The sequence below is a fragment of the Passer domesticus genome, chromosome 7, assembly GCF_036417665.1.
Source record: "Passer domesticus isolate bPasDom1 chromosome 7, bPasDom1.hap1, whole genome shotgun sequence".
NCBI classification, from domain to species: domain Eukaryota; kingdom Metazoa; phylum Chordata; class Aves; order Passeriformes; family Passeridae; genus Passer; species Passer domesticus.
Genome location: NC_087480.1, coordinates 36,010,178 through 36,031,116, shown reverse-complemented (window position 1 = coordinate 36,031,116; position 20,939 = coordinate 36,010,178). Strand labels below are relative to the sequence as shown.

Genomic DNA, 20,939 nt, shown 5'->3' with positions numbered 1-20,939 from the left:
ACTGTCATTTGATGAGTTTCCCCCTTGATATGAAGGGGTGACACAGGTTAAATGGAGCAGGACACCAGGAAGACAATTGTCAGGAAGCAATGGACACAATTGGGAATGTAAGAAATTTGGATTACACATTAGAAATTACTTTTAACTTGAGGATGTTGAACACTGGAATAAGTTGCCCAGAAGGTTTGGGAAACCTCTGTCCTTGTGGCTGTTCAGGCCCCAGATGACCTTGAACAACGTGATCTAATTACACCTGGTTTTGAATGAGGGGGGCAGAATGGCCTGTGGAGATGCTCTCAGTCTGCAGTGGAGTCTCTGGTTCTGCTGTTCTGTGGTGACAGTCACTAAAACTTCTCCATTTTCTTTTCCTTTTTTCAGCAGCAAGAAGCACCACAGGATGACAGCCCCTTGTTATGTCCCACACAAGTAAAACAGGATGCAGTGTATTGCCTTAGTGTCAGGTCATCAAGCAGTGCTATTCAGCAGAACTTTGAGCCAATATCACCTATTTTAAGGAAATCCACCATTTCTGAGCTCACTTCTTCAAATACCATCATTTTGGATGGTGTTCATTCCCATACTCATGTCTAATAGTGTCATTCCATAGCCTTCCCATCCCTAATCTCTCTCTACTGTTGCACATACTCTTCTTGCAAGCTTTGCTCTTCTAGGGCTGCAAGTGCTCCCCAGCTCCAGGTGGCATCACCACACAGCTGGCTGCTCTTGGATGCCCTTGGAAAAACATTGACTTTGAACCTGGAAAACCTGATGTCCCATCTCTGTCTCTTCTGTCCTCTGCCCTATTCTTTGGGGGTTGGTTTGTGTTTTGTTTCTCAGCTGACAGCTGTACCTCCATGTATCCTTCTGTCCTTCCTTTGTACTTCCATGTTGGGTTGCAGTGCCCATCCTGCTGTAAATACCATCTAGTTTGGAATACTCTAGTCTTGCAGGTGTTGGAAAACTATTTGGGAAGCAGAGGAGAGTGCTGTCATTTAGGCTGTTTGTGGAGACCAGAGGCTGCTCTGCCTTCACCTCGATGAAAATCACAGAAGCACTGAAGGAGAGGGAGAGCCTAACCTTGGCAGGAAACAAAAGGGTCAGGTGCCAGTTGGATGCTCCTTGTCTAACCTAAGGATGCCAGCAGAAAATGTACTTTGAGGGGAATTGAAGTTGCCCATTCTTGAATTTTTCTGCTCACATCTTTGGGGATGTTAGCAGGATATTTGTGCTTTCTGTGCCATAGCGGGTGAAATTAGGGTCCTTTCTTCTCTTTGCCTATCCAGCCCATCTGAACAGCTCTCAGTGCTGGAACTGCTCCCTCTAACCCTTACGCATCCCTGAACCATCCAGATCTCTCAATGGAGGAAATTACAGTTATTTATAATTAAGTCTTGACAAAAAATGTTGCTAATGTCAAGGGAATGGCAGGCGACAGCCAGAAAAACATCATGTCTCCAGAAGAGGGACTGCAGGAATATCCCTCTGAATAGGGCTGACGTCGGCTCTTGGAATTTGGACAGCCTGCAAGGCTTTGGGGCTATTTTTCCGAGATATCATAGGTCAGGAATTGATGCTATTTTTAAGTCTGTGTCCCCCGAGCAGCTTTGATGAGTGAAGGAGACTTTCTCTCCCCCCGCCACCGCCCCATGCTCTATTTCTATGAAATTTTTGCTTCTATTCCTTCCGAGTCATGCCACAAGTATGTCCTTCAGGTTTGTTTATTCTCCTCACTATCTATTGCTCCCGGCCTGCTCCCGTCTTGGTTGGGTTGAAGGGGTGGCGTCAGCATGGCGCGTGTCTGGGATGCTCAGGCGAGACATCACAGAGAAGGGATCAAGTTCTCCTAATTTGTCCTTTCCGGTTGGGAGAGTTTTCTCTCCACAAGCTGATGTGGCTGGGGAAAGTGTTCTGGGAATGCTGCTTTGTGGTGGGAGATCTCGGGGCCTGGTGAAGACAAGCTGGTCATCTCATCTCGCCACATAGTCCAGCCAAGATTTGTCTGAAGTAACTGAATCTTCAGAGCTCCTGGGAAGATGGGTGAGATGCCTCCAGCCTGGGATGGTCTTTTGGGGCTGACTGGTGGGAGTGAGGCAGTCTGAAGACCCTGAAAATCTGACACCTCCCAAGTCAGCAGAGGCTATAAAGCCTCTGCTGTTTCAGGTCCAGGGAAATAGCCCTTGGATTTACCCAGCTCTGTTCCACATGCCACCCTGCTCTCGTTTATTTCTGGAGTCTTTTATTTTTTTTATTTTTTTCTTCTTCTCTTCAATTTGCTGTAGCAACCTCTTTCTTTCTAAACAAGCCTGTTGGTGTAACAGCTTGACTAGGGATCTTGCCATCTCAAACAAGAAAGGAAACCGGTTTCCTTTCTCACTTCACATCTCAGATGAGAACGTGCCTTTTTCCCCTTAGCCCATCCTCAGCTCCATCCTCCTGTCTGTCATCCCATGCAGCGAGGAATGTACTAATGGACATCACTGCCAAAGGACACCACCAGAAGCAGCTTGTTCAAACAGAGCTGGTGTTCCCTCATGGTGAGCCCAGTGTAAAGAAACAGCTGTGCTCCCTTCATAGTCTATCCATGCAGCTCAAAGGTGCCAGTTGCTCCTGGAAGCATGGGAATAAGTGAAATGCTTTCCGCCACCTTAATGTTGCTGTTGGCCTCATGCTGCAGGTTTAGTCATTCTTATGACATATTTCCACAATGGTGTGTTTCCATCATCATTCCACAGTGATGTATTTAAAGCCTTTCCATGAGTTGTTTTTTTTTTTTTTTTTTTTTCTTGCTCAGAATCTCTTAAATGAATGGCTTCACAAACTGTGGGTCAGGATCTTCAAGTTTTGAAGACTTAGAGACAAGTCATAGAAATGTGGAGACAGGTCTGCTACCTGTCCTAAGCCTGTCTCAGCCCATGAGGTTAATGGGACAGATGGTGGAAATGGTAGTACTTAATTTATAGAATCATAGAATATCCTAAGATGTAAGGGACCCACAAGGATCATAGAAGTCCATTTAAAAGGGTACCTGGCATTTGCAGCACTATCCAAGACCTTATAATTCCATTGCTATTCTTATTTGAATTATTATTGCTGGTATTAGGTTAGATTTTTATTGTTTTGCATAGCTGAGAACATGAACTCCCTAAAGAGCAATGCTGGGATTGTTGATGTTCTGTTGAATGTGATACAGTCTTTTGACCTGTGCAGAAACACTCACATGGAGGGAAGAGTGAAACCTAAATTTCCTGACTGCTACCCACCTCTCCTAGCCCACTGCCTTCAGAAATGGATGTCTTGGATCTCACATTCCAGTGTTTTTTCAATTCTTTATTCCCAGCTCTGAAGAAGGGTGGAGAGACAGCCAGCAGTGTTGTCAGGAGACTTTCCCCTCTAAACTTGCCTTTTGATGAATCTGGCTCCAGAGATTACCCTCTTCTCATTAAACTTATTTTGGAAAATCTTGTTTTTTTCCTCTGCTGGCTCCTGTAGACATCCCAAACCTCATCTGAAAGATCCAAATCATGAGCAGAGGGGGCAGTCTTCTCCAAGGTCCATTTTGAGCAGAGCTGCAAGAATTTTTTTTAAATTTCTTTTTTTCTTTGAGCATGTTCCAAGATACCTTTTGCTCATACTCTTCCTTTTGCAATTCCCTGGGATGTGTTTTGATGAGAGATGTGCCTATGCACTGCTGGGACACCCTTGTTTTTACAATCTCTGGCATACTGGTTTTCTTGGGGAAAAGGATGGAATGATAGACTAGAGAAGCCAGAGAAGACACTTCTCAGCCCCAGCTGACAAACCCTCTCTGCTCCCAAAAGTAAGGCCTGATGTCCATTCCTGTCTTGCCCCCTATCAGGGGCAACCCCTGAAAAACTCTTGTTAGAAGCAGTTGGAGTTCTGTATTAATTCTTCTCTCCTTCCAACTCAAATTCCTCTTTTCCCTAGCAGGACCAACCTCTGCATTTCCTTCCTCCTGTCATATTTTCTCCTCCTGTTTTGTTCCCTATTATCCTATTTTGTGGGACTTCTTTTGTCACCATGCTTGGAAAGCCTTGTCTGGAGTAGAACTCACCAACAAAGCTACTGTAATGAGCAAAATTTCTTCAGGCTTGCATCGGTGCCTTCCACCCACAACCAAACCCCTCACTACGTGAACTTGCACCTTACAGAGCACAGTTTGCAGAGCCACCAGCCTCCCGTGGAAATGCTGAAAAACCTGCTCAGCCCCCAACACCTACATGTAACTCTGTAACCTACAAACATCATCCCTACCTTTTAATTGGGGTCACTGCCTGCAGCTCCTGGGAGGGTTCTGGGGCTGTCCCACCATCAGAGTCACTGCCTTGTGCTGCTGGGAGGGTTCTGGGGCTGTCCCACCATCAGGGTCACTGCCTTGTGCTGCTGGGAGGGTTCTGGGGCTGTCCCACCATCAGGGTCACAGCCTTGTGCTGCTGTTGGGGAAAGCTGGTGTCCCAGGGGTGCTGTTTAGGCTGAGCTTAGGGCTGCTGCACCTGTACCCTAACCCTGCCTGGTACCCTGTGTCCTTTGTACCCCAAACCCTCAGTGTCACCTCTCCACCTGCCAAGGCCCCTCCTCTTTGCCCCTCAGCCCACAATGGCTGTGTGTCACCCCAAGCCCCTGACATTGTCCCTTGGCCCCCTAACCTCCACTGTGCACTCTCCACCCCGGTAGAGCTGGTTTTTAGGGTGAGGTTAGGGCTGGTTCACCTGTCACCCTCAGGCACCCCCACTTTGCCCCTCAAGGCACCCCCTGCCCCTCAGCCTCTTTGTGTCACCCCCGAGTTCCCCACTGCAGCCTCTCAGGGTCTCTGTGCCACCCTGGAGCCCCCTCTTTGCTCCTAAAGGCCCCTTCTGCCTCTCAGCTGCCCCCATGCTCTGTGCCACCCTCCAGCCCCCTCCCCTCAGCCCGGTGACACTCTGCACCCACAGACATTGTCCCTGCCTGTTTTATTTGGGTGCTGTCCTGCTGCCAGGGCTGCACTGTCCCAGTGTTCGGGCTCCCATGGGCTGCTGCAGAGTCACAGGAGGGCGGTGGGGGAGTGAGGAATGGGGCCGGGGTGGGATGGAACTTCAAGCAGGGGTGAGGAGTGAGAAGGGGACATTAGAAGAGGGCTAAGGGGAGGAGGTAAGGGTTAGGAGGGGGCAACCCCATATCTCCCAGACCAAAGCTGCAGCAAAATAAAACTCTGGTTGCCCTAGCAGCACCAAACTGACATCAGGAGCCTGGGCTGGTGAGTTTTGGTTCCCATGGCAAAGGGCCGGAGGTCACGTTCAGTGGCCTTCTGCTTCCTCCAGTTCTGAATGGGCAGGATGCCTCCCAGACCCAACCTACAACCACATCCAACTCGGGCTGCCAGGACCTTCTCAAACACCTCCTGCAAACTGACACCAGGAACCGGGGCTGCTGACATTATTCTCAGGGAAAAGGCCAACATTGGTGTTCAGGGGCCATTGGCCCTGAGTGGAGGGATGTGGAGAGGGAACCATATTGTGGCAGTTTTGTGTTCCCTTTGGCATGCCTTTTGCAGCTGCTGTGTGCCTGGAGCTCTGGGCTTCATGGTTTTAGGAACCCTAACCCTAGGCCTAGCAGTAAAAGCCAGCCTTGGGCTAAGGCTGGTTCAAAGGAGAAAGCTGTGGAGGAAGCAATGCTGTGGCAGTTCTGTGTTCCCCTTGGCATGCCTTTTGCAGCCACAGTGTGCCTGGAGCTCTGGGCTTCATGGTATTTCAGAACTGTAGCAGACAGCCGGCCGCTCAGCACTACAGACCCCTGAACACCAGCACCACCCCTTTTCCCTGGGAAACAAAACTCCCCAGCCGTGGTTCCTGGTGTCAGTCTGCAGGAGGCAAACTTGGCTCTGTCAAAGCAGCCCGAGTTGGTGGTAGTGGCAGGTTGGGTCTGGGAGGCATCCTGCGCCATGCGGAATTTCTCGAGATGGCCGCAGGCCCCTGAACGCCAACGCCCCTTTGTAGGATGTCTATGGGTGGCTCCAGCTTTTCCTCCTCACTCTGTTTGGAATGTGTGATGAGTTTTTCCTCTCTTTTGACCTTTCAGGGCTTACATGAGTGTGAAGGAGCTGAAGGAGGCTCTGCAGCTGAACAGCACCCATTTCCTCAATATTTACTTCGCCAGTTCGGTGAGGGAAGAGTTGGCTGGTGCTGCCATTTGGCCATGGGACAAAGAGGCCCTTAGTCACCTGGGTAAGTAACTTATCCCATTGCTGGAGTCTCAGAATTATTGGTTTTCCTCTCTCTTCCTCGACTTGGCAAAAAGAGGCGAGTGTGCTGTGCCTCAACATTGTGTATATTTCATACGAAGGTCACGATAACAGGGTTTGGGTGTTCCAACAGCTGCTGCTGTAAGGCAAAGAGCTGCCTGTTCCCTGAATTAATGTGGGTGAGGTTGTGAGCTTACCCACTGACAAGGGGCTTCAACATTGTTATGAGAAATTTTTGATGGTGAAGGCCATGGAACTACTGGTTTACCATAGGTGCAGGCTCTGGAGAGAGTTCTAGACTCACATTTGGTTTCTCCTGGACCTTCCAGGTCTATCTTTTAGGATTCTGCAGATAGTGACCTTCACTCTGCAGCACGTAATAGCAAACAGATACAAATCAGAAGTGGCAATGTTTCCAGAGCTGAGATGGCAGATTTCAGCAATTCCAGGGCTGCCCAGGCAGCAGCCAGAACTGGCCACTTCTGAATCCAGCTGCAAGTGTGAAGATAACTATCAAATTTTACCACATTTTTATAACTTGGCCTACTACCTGCTGGAGGCAAGGCTCTCCTTGGCCTCAGAGGATTCAGGGCGGACCCTTAAGGTCATCAGTCCTCGTAGGCTGCAAAACAGCCAAAATGGCTACTGATTCCCTAGAATGTGGTTGTTTTGTGCATTTTCTGCTATTTCTCTTGTTTCTCTTTTTCCTGCCTCTCCTACCACCTCTTCAGTTGTTGGAGTTTTCTGGCAAAGCCCTTTACACTTTGCAGTCAAAATGTCTAAAGTGTTTCTCAATAAGTAACTGGAAATAATTACTCCTGACACCTGCACAGCAGACCTAGACCTTCTGCTTTTACAAGTGCATGGTGTTCAACCCTGAAAAGTTTTGTATTGCTGTTAAAGACCTGTTTCAAAGTTCCTTTTTGCCAGTTTCCCTCCCTCAATGAGTTTCAGGGCTGTTTTTTCAATAGTATATTGCTACAGCTGCTTGTTGAGGAAGGCAAATCTCCATGAAATTTATTCTTTCAGCTTCCAGAAATCACTTCCAAGGCTCAGCTTAACAATCATCTGACTGCAGCAAGTGCTTCAGCCACACACGTTCCCCTCAGACCTCTCCCAGTGGCCTGCAAGCCATTGTACAGAGGGGTAATTGGGGTGACTGGTCTCATCAAAAACTTGCATTTAGCTCCAAACTCTAAGCTTGTGTCCAGCCAGGGACATGAGAAATGGCACCATCTGGAAATGCTGGATCAGAGCTTTAGCATGGAGGTTCAGGGGAAAAGGGGTGTTGTCTTGACTCTGGTGCCAGAGCTGTGAAGTGTGAAGGTGGATCCGAACTTCTTTGAGTCTCTAGCACAAACTGAAGACTTTGGTTCAAGATTGTCCTTGGTTTTAGATTTAATGAGCTCGGGAGGGCGGGTGGTGGACTCTGTTCTCCATAAACAGTGAGCTTCACCACATCATCATTTGCTTTGTACCATGCACAGTGTATATTATTGTCCCACACAGAAGAAACTCAGGACTGAGGAGGCCATGAATGTGCGGCTTTTGACAAAAGCTCTCACAAGAGGCTAATGGAGAATCTGAGTAGATGTGAAAGGAAAGCAGTAAGTAAAGAGAAGGAAAAGCCTTAGGAGGAGTTAATGGCACTTTGAGAAAAATTGCTGAGCTTAAGGACCTAGCTATGGCCAGGGGTGGAGACAGGTCTGTACACAAGAGAGGGGTCTGTCTCCAAAAAGACAGACTCCTTTCCTTGTGCTAAATCTTGCTAATCTCCTGTCTACCCTGACCTTAAAACATTAGGGTCAGCACACAAAACCTGCACCCCTTATACCACTGCCTGCTCCCATGGAGCAGAAATGCCATGCTGATTTTTCCCTACACACATACAGACCTTCCATGCTTTAGTTCTCTGCATGAATCAAATTGGTTCCTTGGCTTCTCTGAGAAGCCAACGTGCCTCTTGTCTGCAGAGAGTCTTGGTCAGATTTTGCTCTGTTTCTTTCTCTGAACTGCGCTTTCTTAGATGTTTTCAGGAGAAGCATTATGAGACTTTTTCTTCTCCAGCTGCCTTCCCTTCTGCTATTTTAATACTTTGCTACAGCCCAAAGATCACTAGATTTATTGTTGTCCATCATCTTCATCTCTAGAAGTTGTTTAATCTGCCATCTGGATTTTAATCTCCTTATAAAACATTTTTTCATGATCTTTGAGTGTGTTTTTCAGGAGGGTCAAACTCACCTTCCTGTTGGTGTCATCACCTTCTGGGAGTCTTCAGTGAACTTTGTTTTTCATCCCCTTCTCTTCACAGTGCTTCTTTGGGGCTACCAGAAGTTGCATGACCATTCATATGCTGGCTACCTACAGTTCTATTACTCTCCTCCAGACTTTTTTTCTGAGGAAATTTTATTTTCAGGCAGCCTTTCTGAAGGCTTGGGGATAGTTTACCAATAATACAGCTAATAGCAACTACTTTCAGTGAAGCATAAAAGACAATTACTGGCTTGGAGAGGCTGAAGTGGTCTATGAAATTTCTATAGACCATGTTTCAGCTGCTGTGGAGCTCCCAGAGAAAGACAACTTGCTGCCAGCAAGCAGCAGAGGTAGGTCTCAGGTCTGTTTGCACCACTCCCTGTGACTATACTGTCTGTCTCAGTCTTTCCACCATAATCACAGTGAGTTTCTCACAAATTCAGATTTCTTGGAGTCTGGAATGAGTTTTCTGAGAACTTAGAAGTAAATATTTTTAACTACAAAGCAGAAGGAGTCGAAGAACTTTCTTCAAAAAAAAAAAAAATCCTTAACTTTCTGTGGTGGAAAGCCTTGTTCAAAAAACCCAGTAATGTAATAATGCAGATGCTTTGAACTTCATGTGTAGCTGCATGTGAACTGCATAAAAGTGGTCGAAAGGCAAGGGAATGGTGAACATTTGATGTTATAAATACTTTCTGTAGTTATATAAGCTGAGGCCAGCTCATATATCTGGCAGAGGTCAGTGGATGCTGAAGGAGGGCCAGCCCTTCCATCTGAGGTACCTTAGGCAATGGCATCTTCCTGTCTGACTAACTGTCATGCGTTTGTTCCATTAATGCTCTGACTCAGTGTTTGGGGAAGACTGGCCCTGCAATGCAGGTTCAGCTTTGTGGTTTACTGTTTAAAGCTCCTGTGGTTACTTGGGAATGTCCTCTGGGATAACCCTGACCTAGGAACAGGTTGGCTTCTTTGGGACTGGCATGGGCAGGAGTCCTTCAGCATTGACATAGATTCTGGCTAGTATCAGAGAATGTCCTGGGAGCAGGAGCTTCCAGGGCTGTGTGAGTAAAGGAGAAGCACAGTCTACACCAGCACGAATCTGATGGGCTGGGCATCTCTTGTTGCTTGACCAGAGTGAAGGCTTGGCCTTGGGGACATTACCAGGTCTGCAGCTGGTAGGTCTGGCCTGGAGAGACAAGGTGTTGAGGCCAGACCTGAATCTTTCCAGCTGCCTGGACTTGGTTGGGTGAGCAAGTCCAAAGAAGTCTCTGGTTCACCTGCCTTGGAGTACTGGGCGCCCCGATATCACAGGGACATGGAAATTTTTAGCTTTGTTGTGTAAATGCTGACCTTGTGAACCTCCCTAAGCTGATTCTCAGGCACTGAAAGCCCAGTTTAGCCCTTCTCCCAGGGCAGGAGGAGGCAGAGGTGAGAAGGGAATGCCTGATCTGCAGTGGAGAGAGAGGGCAGGGTCGTCCTGTTGGGATGTTATGAACACTTCCACATCTTGCCTTCTCATCCAGGATCCTGCAGAGGGGAAATAGAACTTCCTGGTCCAAAGCTGGGAGCACTCCCAACTCATCAGGGAGCAGTGGGGACAGGGAATGAGGGGATAGGGATGTTCTGGAAGGCAGAGTTCTCAGGCTGTTTCTAATTCTGCCATTTAATTAGTTGTTAAAATGAGTACTAAAAATATGATCGTCCTTGTGGAGTGTGGGGGAGGAATGGAATAGGGGAAGCCAGCAGAGAGGAGGGGAGGGGACAGAGTACTGTGGCCTTGGCATCCCTCTCTTGTGACAGTTTTCTGCCCCCCTGTGCTGGAATCCCATTTATTCCACCACATGGGAAGAGCATTGGATTTCTGTAGGGAGGAGGGCTGGGCTGCTTGGTCCCAGGGTGCCCTGTGCCCCCGGTGCTCAGCCCCTTTCCCTGTGGTTACTGCTGCAGGATGCATGCAGGGCTTTCACGTCTCATTTACTTGTTTATGAACCCTATTTTCTTTCTGTGTGCACATTCCTCCTTTCAGACCTTTGGGCAGGCAGCCCCCCTGCCTTGCTCAGGCTTGGGTTTGGCTGTAGAGATGCCTTTTCTTTCTGTTCTCTCTTCTCTCATGCCCTGTTTGGATTGAAATGAGAAGCAGCTTTTCTTTTATGTGCCCACTGGGTTTCCCATCAATGGGATGCCCTTTGCTATCTATAGCATTTACTAGGGTGGTAATTGAGAGGGTGATGGCTTCCAGAAACCTAAGAGTTGACAGGACAGAACATGAAGGTCCCAAAAAGATTTTTCAGCCTCTGTGCCTTCTTGTGACCCGTCTCCAGGCAACTAAAGGGTAAAGAGCTGACTGATGGGATGCAAAGTCCTTTGCTCTCTTGTCTCACAACTAGGAAGAAAGGGAATGCAGCTACTTTGTGACCCATCCTTTGCCTCAAGCCCTGGGCAGAAGATCCACACTGTGGGAAGGAAGAGCAATAAACATGAATTTTGAGCTAAGAAACGGTGCCACTTGACAGGTCAGTGATGCCTCTCAGCCCTTCCATGGGCCACACACGCAGGATGTTCCACAGAAGATGCCACCCTCATTTCTTCACCCCTTTTTGGAAGGGCTTGGGAGAATTGCTCAGGGAGTCTCTGAAGGTCCCTTCCCAGCCCCCAGCTCAGTGTTCACCCAGCATGGCTCCCCCATGGGAGTCACAGACCTGCTGGTGTCTTGCCAGGGACACTGTGATCTGAAGAAAACCCTCTCTTGGAAGGAATGCCCTGTACTCGAGGACATGAGGTAGTCAGTAGTGCACGGAGCTGATCCAGGAGCAGATTTCAAGCAGCCTGTGTGGCTGGAGACAGGATCACACTGTGGCCACCTGCCAGCTCTAACTTTGCTGGCAGGGCAGTGATCATCAGCAGAGATGCAGTAGCAGAGGCTCTGCCGTGAGGTAGCTGGCACAGTAAATCCTCCAGGGCCCTGCAAAGGAGGGAGCAAGCTGTGCTGGAGCCAACTATTCACCACACTGCCATCCAAGCTGTCTGGGTTAAAAGTAGTTGTGTAAAAACAGCCTCCCGAGACATGGAGGGGTTGCCTGGAGTCAGCCTGGGCACATGCTGGGGTCTGCTTTTAGCACCCCTGTCTTGTTGATATTTCCCAGCCCTTGTTCCTCCACTGTAAGGCAGCATGGAAAAGTGGATGGAGCGTGGAAATGAGAAGAGAAAAAGGGGGGAAATGGCCAGTGAAAAAACCTCAAAACAGGGAGAAAAATGAAGAGATTCCAAAGAAATTTTAATCTGGACAAAATAAAGGAGGCGAATAAAAGGAGGCCAGTGAAGCAAATTTTTTTTGTTCTTGAGCACCTTCTGTGGACAGTTTCCTAGCAGATGTGGTGCAGAGCCATCAGCACAGGGTGTGCATCCCAGGTCAGGAGCTGGAGATGCTGGCAGTGAGCAAAGGGAAGGCTCTGTTCCACCTGGCTTTTGTCAGTATCCTTGATCCTTGTTCTTCCCATCACAGATGGGCTCACAGGAAAGGAAAAACCACTTTTCCTACAGCCACAGTTCAGTTTAGGGCAGGATGATCATGGGTCCTGTCCAGCTCCGTGCTGCTGCTCTCAGTATGAGGTGGCAGCTCTGGGGCAGTTTCTGGGGGACTTATGTGTGCTCATGCTCCAACATCTGTGACAGCTGAACCTGCACCAAACTGGCTTGGGGACAAACTACCCCTGTGTCCCCTTGAGTCAGAGGCTGGGCTACCCCAGTGAAGAGGAGTAGTTTTGTAATGGTTTGTGAGGATCTTGTTGAGTTCATTTGCCCCTTGCTCACATGCAGACCCCTCTGAAGGGGAGGAAGAGATCTTCCAAAGCTATGTCTTGGGAAATCCCACTCTAAAATACACTGAATTTGGGTCAGGTTTGTGGTAGAAGCTTAGTGGATTTCAACAGTGTCTCATGAGACTTTTAGTTTACCCCACAGAGTCTGGTTTGGAGGTTGAAGCAACAGGTCATGGGTGATTTCTCAGCAGGGGCAGGCAGTAGTGCACCTGAATCTCCATGTGGATTTGTGCTGAAGCTGGCTTCTAGTTGGCACAGCTGAGTGTGTTTGGACATTGCTCAGCACCTCATTGTCCTTACCTGCCTTGGGAGCTGGCCTGCCTTAGACACCTGTCTAGGCCAGGGAAGGGCTTCTGTCCTCTGCTTCAAAAGAAAGATGATCCCTGTAAAGGCACAGCATGGTTCGATTTGGTGCTCTGGCTCCAAACCTCCTCTGGAGCTGTGTGATCCAAAGCAGACGCTGAATTATAACTGTGCAGAAACATGCAGAGGGCAGCAGCAGCTGAAATGATTGAAGATGTTGAGGGGGGGATGGAGTGGTAGGAGGGGAAGAAAAACCATCCACCCTGTTCCAACCCAAGAGGGCAAAGGAGCCTCTTCCTATCCTAATAAGAGGCTGAATATGTCCATCTTTGGGTCTCTGTCTGTGGTCTGGAAGCACAATGAGGAGTTTTACCTCTCACATGGAGTTTTAACAGATGTCCAATGTCCCTTTCTTGGAGTGATGCTCTCTCTGCTTGCAATTCCAGGTGGAGTTGTCCTCAACCCTGCTTACTACGGCGTGCCTGGCCACACCAACACCATGATCCACGAAGTGGGGCACGTCCTGGGGCTCTACCACGTCTTTAAGGGAGTGAGCGAGCGGGAATCTTGTGACGATCCCTGCAGGGAGACCACTCCATCCATGGAGACAGGGGACCTCTGTGCTGACACCGCCCCCACCCCAAAGAGTAAGCTCTGTCGGGATCCAGACCCTACCAACGACACCTGTGGCCAGACACATTTCACAGGAACACCCTTCAACAACTACATGAGTTACACAGGTAACGAGGAATCCTTGTTGGGAGTCACACGGGGTCACCTTCCTTAAAACAAGGGTTTCCCTCCCTTCTACCTCCCTTCTACTACTGTGCCTTACCTCACTCCCTAACCTACAGGGACCCTCCTGGTGTATTGGGATGTGTCAGGCAGTTTAACCACTTTCTTCCCTCAGGCTATTTCTATCCATTCCTCTCTTCCTGCCAGCAGGTCGCTGGACACGCACCAAGGCTGCTCTCGTCTGTGTGTGTGTGCTTTTGCTCTCCAGTCGTGAAGCTATTTTTATTATTATTGTTAATTATCAGCCTCCCGAACCCTTTTGGCTGGGTTCCCACAGGCGTGCCGCGGGGGGCCGGTGTTTCCCTGCCGTGCCAGGAGGACCGAAGCGGGAGGAGCAGCTCCGTGCCCCTGCCGCGGAGCCGTGCGGGCGGTGGCACTGCCCAGGTGCCGGGCAGGTGCGGGGACGTGCAGCTGCTGAGGCAGTGCCATCTTGTGGCTTTGGGGACACACGACACCGGAGAGCCCCGGCAGCACAGCCACCGCACGCTGGTGCCTCCCAGCCCTCCCTAGAAGCCCCCGGAAAAGTTTACCCAGGAGCAAAGTTGCCGTGCCCTAGCCCTCAGTCCGGCCTCTCTTGTCCCCCAGATGATGACTGCACCAACAGCTTCACCCCCAACCAGGTGGCCCGCATGCATTGCTACCTGGACCTGGTGTACCAGCGCTGGGGTCACAGCAGGAAGCCGGCGCCCATCCCGATCCCTCCCATGGTCACCGGGCAGACCCAGGACTCCCTCAGCATCTACTGGCTGCCTCCCATCAGCGGGGTGCTCCACGAGAGGTGAGGAGCCGTGCTCGCCCTGGTCCTGGGCTTGCACAGGAGCCTGCTGGAAGGAACGAGGGATCTCCTCAGCGTGGACCCCCCAGTCCCCTTCCCACCCTGCCCGTCTCCAGCACAAGAGCCAGGCTGCTGCCATGGCCCCCTGGCACTTGGGCTCTCCTGCAAGCTTCCCGCTCTCGGGGTGCCGGGAGGGGAAGCCAAAGAGCATCGGGAGGCAAAGCCAGCTCTAAAACCCCAGAGTGCAATCAGGGGATGAAAAATGAGCTTCATTTAGCACTTATTGTATAAAGTAGCTATTTACCAGGAGGAAATGCAGCCTTGTGGTTAAGGCAGGGAGCTCGAACCACAAGAGCTGGGTTTCGTTCCCAACGCTGTCATGGACTCACAGAGAAGCTAACTGGGGGTAAGTCAGGAAACTTTTCAAGCCAGAGAAATGATGCCAAGGAGCCAGAGTTGTTTGGCTGTTGAGCAGTGCACAGCCATGAGTGTTGGGTGGATGTCTGTCTTCTCCCCACTAAGCCACCAAGACTTGAATACACCGCCAGTGTCTCTATTCAGCAGCCCCTCCCACTAACATATTTCAGTTTCCACCAGGTTTTAGATGGTGAGACTTTATTTTTAGGGATTTATTTTTTTGGTCATGGGATCATAATCATGTACATGAAGAGCTTTTGAACTTGTTTTGAAGCTGCTGCATAAAGCTGTCTTTTATAATTAGAAGGAAAATGCTGTTTGATGGCAGCTGGGGCACTCTTGGGTCAGTGTTTGCTGACTTTTCAAAGAACAGGTGCTCTCTACAATGGCCCTTTCGCTCAGGAGCAAAGAGAGCACATACATGTCACCCCACAGAGAGGAGAGGCTCTGAGTGCTGGGTAGCCTCGAGTCATCCAAATAAATTGCTTTGTTGGGGAATTAAGTGATTTGGGAGCAGGAAAATATGGGTCTAGAAGGGAGGCTCTTTGGAACCATCCCAAGTTGTCACTCATAGCTGTCTCAGGAGCTGATCCATTGTGGCAGTCCTGAATCCCTGAGAAGAACTGGTCAAGGAAAGTGGCTGAGGCTGGCCCTTATAATAGAAAAGTACCTTTATCTTTTCTGGAGAGCATGGCAATTGATATTATTGTGACTGGTCTGTAGTACAATAATGCTGAAAGCCAAAACCTGACTCTAGGTTTAGCAGAGAGAGCCTTATTTGCACCCGCACTAGTCCAGAGGCATTGCCCTGGGATGTGCAGGGTCTGTTAGCTCTGACTGGTAGGGATGGGATTCATTCAAGACTACCCAGAGAGCATGGAGAAGAGGAGAAATTAAACCCAGCCTGTCCTGTGGGCGCTCATATTTCCCTGTCTTTGAAGAAGCTGATTCCAAGCAGGGTGACACAGCCAGGGAGATTCTGAGATCTTAACTCTGCTTCTCCAGCTTCCTGTCTGGTGCTACCTGGACAGATGTGGCTGGGGAGTTGGTCCTGCTTAGACATGGCAGGGTGTGTGCTCTGTCAGCAGGGAGCAGGACACGCTGTGTGACAGCTGTGCTGAGGATGGCACCTTCAGGCAGTACGTGCACGAGGCCTCTTCCCCTCGGGTCTGCGACTCCTCTGGCTACTGGACCCCAGAAGAAGCAGAAGGTAAATGTCTCCTCTCTTTTCCTGTCTGTGAGTCCCCAGAAAAAATATTTCTGGTACAAGAAAAAGAATTTTTTTTTTCTTTTAGAGAATCAGTTGTCTTCCCTTTGCAAGGGTTCTGTAGTGCAGGGAGGACTTCTTGGCACCCAGGGAAAAACTTGGTAATGGCCAAACAGCTTTGGACAAACTGACTGGCACCCCAATATTAACCCAAATCATTGTTCAGACAGGTGGTGTTGAAAGATACTGACCAAAGGGAGAAGCATTTAACTGAAATCAGTCTTAAAATACAGATCTTGGGACCTCATTCAAAACCTCAGGGACATTCACAGACTTTGATGTTGACTTGTCCACAGAGACCAAGAGGAGCTCTGTGCTGAGTCCCACTGAGTCTATGCCAAGCCCTGGGCACTCCATTCCTCCCTAGCCAGGCCAACAGCAGCTGGGCATTACAACTTCTCTTGTGCTGAGACCCAGATGTTGGTTTAGAGACCCACCTTGTGGGCACAGTGGTGACTTTCAGGGTCACACAGTTGCCATAAGAGCTGTTGGGCTTTTCTTGCTGCCTCAGCTCTTCCAAGAGCAGGGTAGAGGAGGCAGGAGACCAGGGAAGCTGATCCTGGGAGCTGTGTGAGGTGCATGTGCTGCTGCTGAACCATGCAGAGCCAGAGGACATGGTTCTGTGTGTGTGTAGTTGTCACAAGTGCTTGTTTGCTCTGATAAAAAGAGAGAGTTTGTGGGTTTCAGAAACTTTTAGATTTGTCTTAGAAGGCTTTGAATTGGTGCTGGGCCCTAAGAAATGCTTCCAGTGGCTGATGAAGACAAGGGTATTTCTACTACAGAATGGTAAATTCCAGTGATCCTTTCTGGGTCTGAGCAGCCAGCACTCCATTTCTCTTGCTGAGCGCTAATCCACCATCAGGGGAGGCAGGCTGGCGCTCTGAGGTTAGCCTGGGTACTGTCCTGGAGGATCTTCAGGAAAAACAGCCTTCCAGACCTGCTTCCCTGCTTTGAACCTGGTCCCTTCCTGACTATGACCTGTCCTAGCATGTGCTTGTGCAAAACTTCAGTCTCTGCTCTGCTTGGAGTGTTCAGGTTCCTTTGGCAATGTTTCTGCACCGTGAGGCTACAGAGCAGGCTTCACGTTCCTCAGCTGTGTCTAGGCTGTCCCTAGATCTCTGCACTGTGTCCAGCTGCAGTGTGGATACCACTGTTCCCATTGGAGAGGGCTGTGAGTCACCAGGCCTGCTGAGCCTTGTGCAGATGCACAAGTACCCAGGAGCTGGGGGCCCAGTGGGGATTATTGCTTTCCAGGGTGGTAGAGCAGGTGCTACCAGGTCTAGGACATGTGGGTGCAAACCCACACAGGTGTGCAGTTACAGCCTGCAGGTGCTTAAGCACCTCCAGGGAAGATCACCCCTGTGGGTCTCCTGTGAAGCCAGCAGTCCCTGGTTTTCACCAGCTTCCTCCTTATCCCAGGTCCTCCAGACGTGGATCAGCCGTGTGAGCCCAGCCTGCAGGCCTGGAGCCCGGAGCTGCACTTGTATGACATGAACATGACCGTGCCGTGCCCGCAGCCCCACGGCTGCATCCTGGAGCTGCGCTTCCTGCACCCCGTCTACCCCGACTCTCTCACCCTCTGGACCACGTACCTCTCCACAGGCTCTCCCAAAGCACTGTCTGACATTGAGATCCTGACAGAGCAAGGGGAGTCCATCCACCTGGGCCCCCTGGACACCTTCTGTGATGTCCCCTTTACTGTGAAGCTCAATATCCCTAAAAAGATGTCTGGAGTGAAAATCTACACCTTTGACGAGAGGATGGAGATAGACACAGCCCTGCTGACCTCCAGGCCCCACAGCTCCCTGTGCTCTGCCTGCAGGCTGATCCAGTACCGGGTGCTCCGTGAGCCCCCATTTGCAGACGGGTCCCCTGCCACCCCCCTGCAGGTTCATCGCCAGTTCATCGACACGTGAGTCACAGAGCTGCTCTGTCTTGGGCTGAAGGGGGGGCTGAGTCGGGTTGGATTACCTCCTTGTGTCTTCTTCCTTTGAATCCCTGGATGGTTTTGCTTCTGTTTTGTTTTCCTCCTGTCACACTGCTCTGGGAATTACTTGCATCCAGTGCCATTGAGCACGGCCGTGGCAGATCCACCATGCTAGCACGACCCTTGTCCATGAGCCCAGGTTAACTAGAAGGAGGTTATTAAACCCAGAAACATTTCCCCCATGAATACAACGAGTAAAATGATTACTCAAGCTAATTCCACTTCTCCCCAGCTCCCTTTTGAAATAAGCAGCATGACCTAAAAGAAACTCTCTTCCCACAGGCTCTGCTTCTGGCAGAGTGTGAAGACACATCAGATTGTGATACTGCATGGATGTATACACGTGATGTTTATAGTTGTGGTGAGCAAATCTCAGTGCTGCATTTGTTGCTGCTGCCTCAAGTTCTCTCTGTGCCTGCAGGGAAGTCACTCCTGGGCAGGTGTACCGCTACCAGGTGCAGGTGGTCTCTGGGACAACCTCAGGAGAAGCCTCCCCACCGCTCGTCCATGTGCACGGAGCACCCTACTGTGGGGATGGGAAGGTGGCCACGTAAGTTGAAAAACTCCTCCAGCTCTTAGCTGAGGTTCTTTAAGCTGTCAGGCCATCCTGCCCCAAAGGGAAGCAGCAGGTGGGTTCTCCACGCATGGGTACATGGCTGAAGCTGCTGCACAAAATCCATCCAGCAGACTGAGCTGTAGAGCTTGTGTTTTGTAAAATTCCATGTGCATAGGAGATGGAGGTGGTCTTTTTGAGAGGCATAGTCTGCATGAGGGGTCCAACCTGAACATCCTCTGTTCTTGACTTCAGAGCTTGGATTCTGGCCCATCTCAGTGAACTGTGGCAGAGCCCAACCCAAAGGATCTGCCTTTGGAAGTGGGCAGTATAACATTTTGCTCAGGGCCCTGCAGGAGTAGCTTCTGCAATGAGCACAGTTCCACATGGTGTGGTGTCCTTAGAGAGCTGTTCAGTCTCTGCTCAGAAACCCCAACTAATGAGGGGTGCACCACCTCTGCACTGAGAGAGCCCAATGCTTCACCTGTTCTGCCTGGGAGATAATTATTTCAGATTTCCTTATTTGAGCTTTTTCAGACTTCAGCTTCCAGGATACTCAGGGTGACTTTCATTTGAAACCAGTTTTTTTAGCAGGGCAAGGAAAGGGAAAGAGAGAGGAACCTTTTGTCCTTCCTTTCTCCTGCCTCCTTCTCCAGCTCCCACTGAACTCTAGCCCCATTTCAGAATCTCCTGCCTTCTCCAACACTTGCTTTCTCCAGCAACAGGTCTTCCTGATGCTTAGTTCTATACTTTTTCCATTCTCCCGGGGTTCTTGCCTCAGGTTTTACAGCAAAGTCACAGTACAATCATGTCTGCTCTCAAATGCTGTGACTTCAACTTCTTTTTATCCCCTGGCAAGGTGTCTTCTCTATCTAATTCCATGTTTCTTCCTTTTGAACTGCTTCTGTGGAAATAGAACCAAGATAAGGGGTCCTCACTCATGACTGGGCAGGAGCACAGGGGTGGGTGTTAAGTCAAAGGTGATAATAATACATCTGGCTGTTGCCCTCTTAGGAGCCTGGAGGAGGAATGTGATGATGGGGACTTGCTGGATGGAGATGGTTGTTCCAGGAAGTGCAAAAAGGAAAAAGGCTTCAACTGTGTTGGTGAGTCCAGCTGGACTGAGACAGGTCCAAATGGATTGACTCCTTTTGAGGCAGGGGTCAAAACTGTATGTTACTCACACTGCTCCTTAGAGCAGAGGGCCATGCACCTCATCACAGCAGAACCTGCATTTGCAGCTGGACTGATCCATGGATCTTGTGGTGGGAAAAAAACAGGGCTAATGAGACAGCAAACCTCTTCTAATGAGAGGAGGTGTGTGTGCCTGGAGCCTGGTTTGTAAGCAGCTCACCCCTGTTCTCCCTGCAGGGGAGCCGAGCCTGTGCTACGTTCACGATGGGGATGGTGTGTGTGAGCCCTTTGAGAAGACAAGCAGCCTGCTGGACTGTGGTCCCCACACTCCTGAGGGATATGTGGATCTGTGGGCAGTGAAAGCCTACGCCTCCCAACAGGATGCAAAGTCCTGCCCTGCTTCCATTGTCACTGGAGAGCCTGTTGTGAAGGTGAGTGAAGGCATGGACAAAAAAATTAAAGAGTCTGTGCTGGGAAAGGCACAAACAAAATCAGCTCTGGAAGCATTCATTGATTATTATCTTGCCCACCAGGGGCTGAATGGAAGGCCTGGGCACTTCTCACACTTCTGTTGCATAGTCCCTGAGTTCAGGAACTGCAGTTCATGGAGAGGTGCTTCATCCTGGCAGGGAGCACCTTCCCCAGCCATGCATTTCACTGAGCAGTGACCACCCCATCCCACCAGACAAATGCTCAACTTGGAGCATGTGATTTGTCCCACTGTTGGCTTAAAAAAAGTCCTGTCAGTCTAATACCTTATAAGGTCAGGGCCTGAAAGGATGAAATCACACACACATCAGCATCTGTACTGCTCCCAAGCCCTCTGATCTGAAGCCAAGGAAAAATCAATGGGAGCATTCCCATCTTTCATATGGGCTTTGGAGCAGAGCCTGGAGGGGATTTTGCCTGATTGGTGTTAACGTGGTGTGTATGTTCTTTCCTAGCAAGCTGAAGAAAGGCAAGAAATATGTAAAGAGATCACATTTAGCCCTTTACACATGTGTTTCTACTGATTTGATATGAGGAACGATCTTCTTGAGACCTGCAGCATGATTAAACTGCCCAGATACACATGTCTAATGAGGTGCCTTGGGCTCAGGTGTCTGTTCCTTCACAATGACACCTGTATCTCCCAGGTTTTGTCTGCCAGGCCCCTGGAGATGTCTGGGATGCCACAGGGCACTGAATGGAACAGAAGAGTGTTATTCAGGCAAATGAATCACACCTTTGTATCTCGTGAGCCCAGACAAAATCAGGATGCCATGGTCTCACCTGCCAGCTCACAGCTTGGCTCATTGTTACTCAGCCCCACAGACACCACGAGATGCTTAAACAACACATTTACAGCACTCCAAAATGGCAAAGGTCTTCTGTGCACGTGTGTGGGCAGTGAGATGTCACT

General features: G+C 49.7%; 1 protein-coding gene across 1 annotated transcript in view; it reads left to right on the top strand.

The window, feature by feature from the left end:
* The window catches only part of PAPPA2 (pappalysin 2), an 87,294-nt gene that overhangs the window by 23,952 nt on the left and 42,403 nt on the right, over positions 1-20,939 (top strand). Inside the window, exons 3-10 of the mRNA XM_064427716.1 lie at positions 6,073-6,218; positions 13,056-13,349; positions 13,990-14,182; positions 15,685-15,806; positions 17,283-17,775; positions 18,272-18,400; positions 19,418-19,509; positions 19,775-19,968. Coding sequence (XP_064283786.1) covers positions 6,073-6,218; positions 13,056-13,349; positions 13,990-14,182; positions 15,685-15,806; positions 17,283-17,775; positions 18,272-18,400; positions 19,418-19,509; positions 19,775-19,968 — 1,663 coding nt within the window. The remainder of the gene's footprint in view (positions 1-6,072; positions 6,219-13,055; positions 13,350-13,989; positions 14,183-15,684; positions 15,807-17,282; positions 17,776-18,271; positions 18,401-19,417; positions 19,510-19,774; positions 19,969-20,939) is intronic.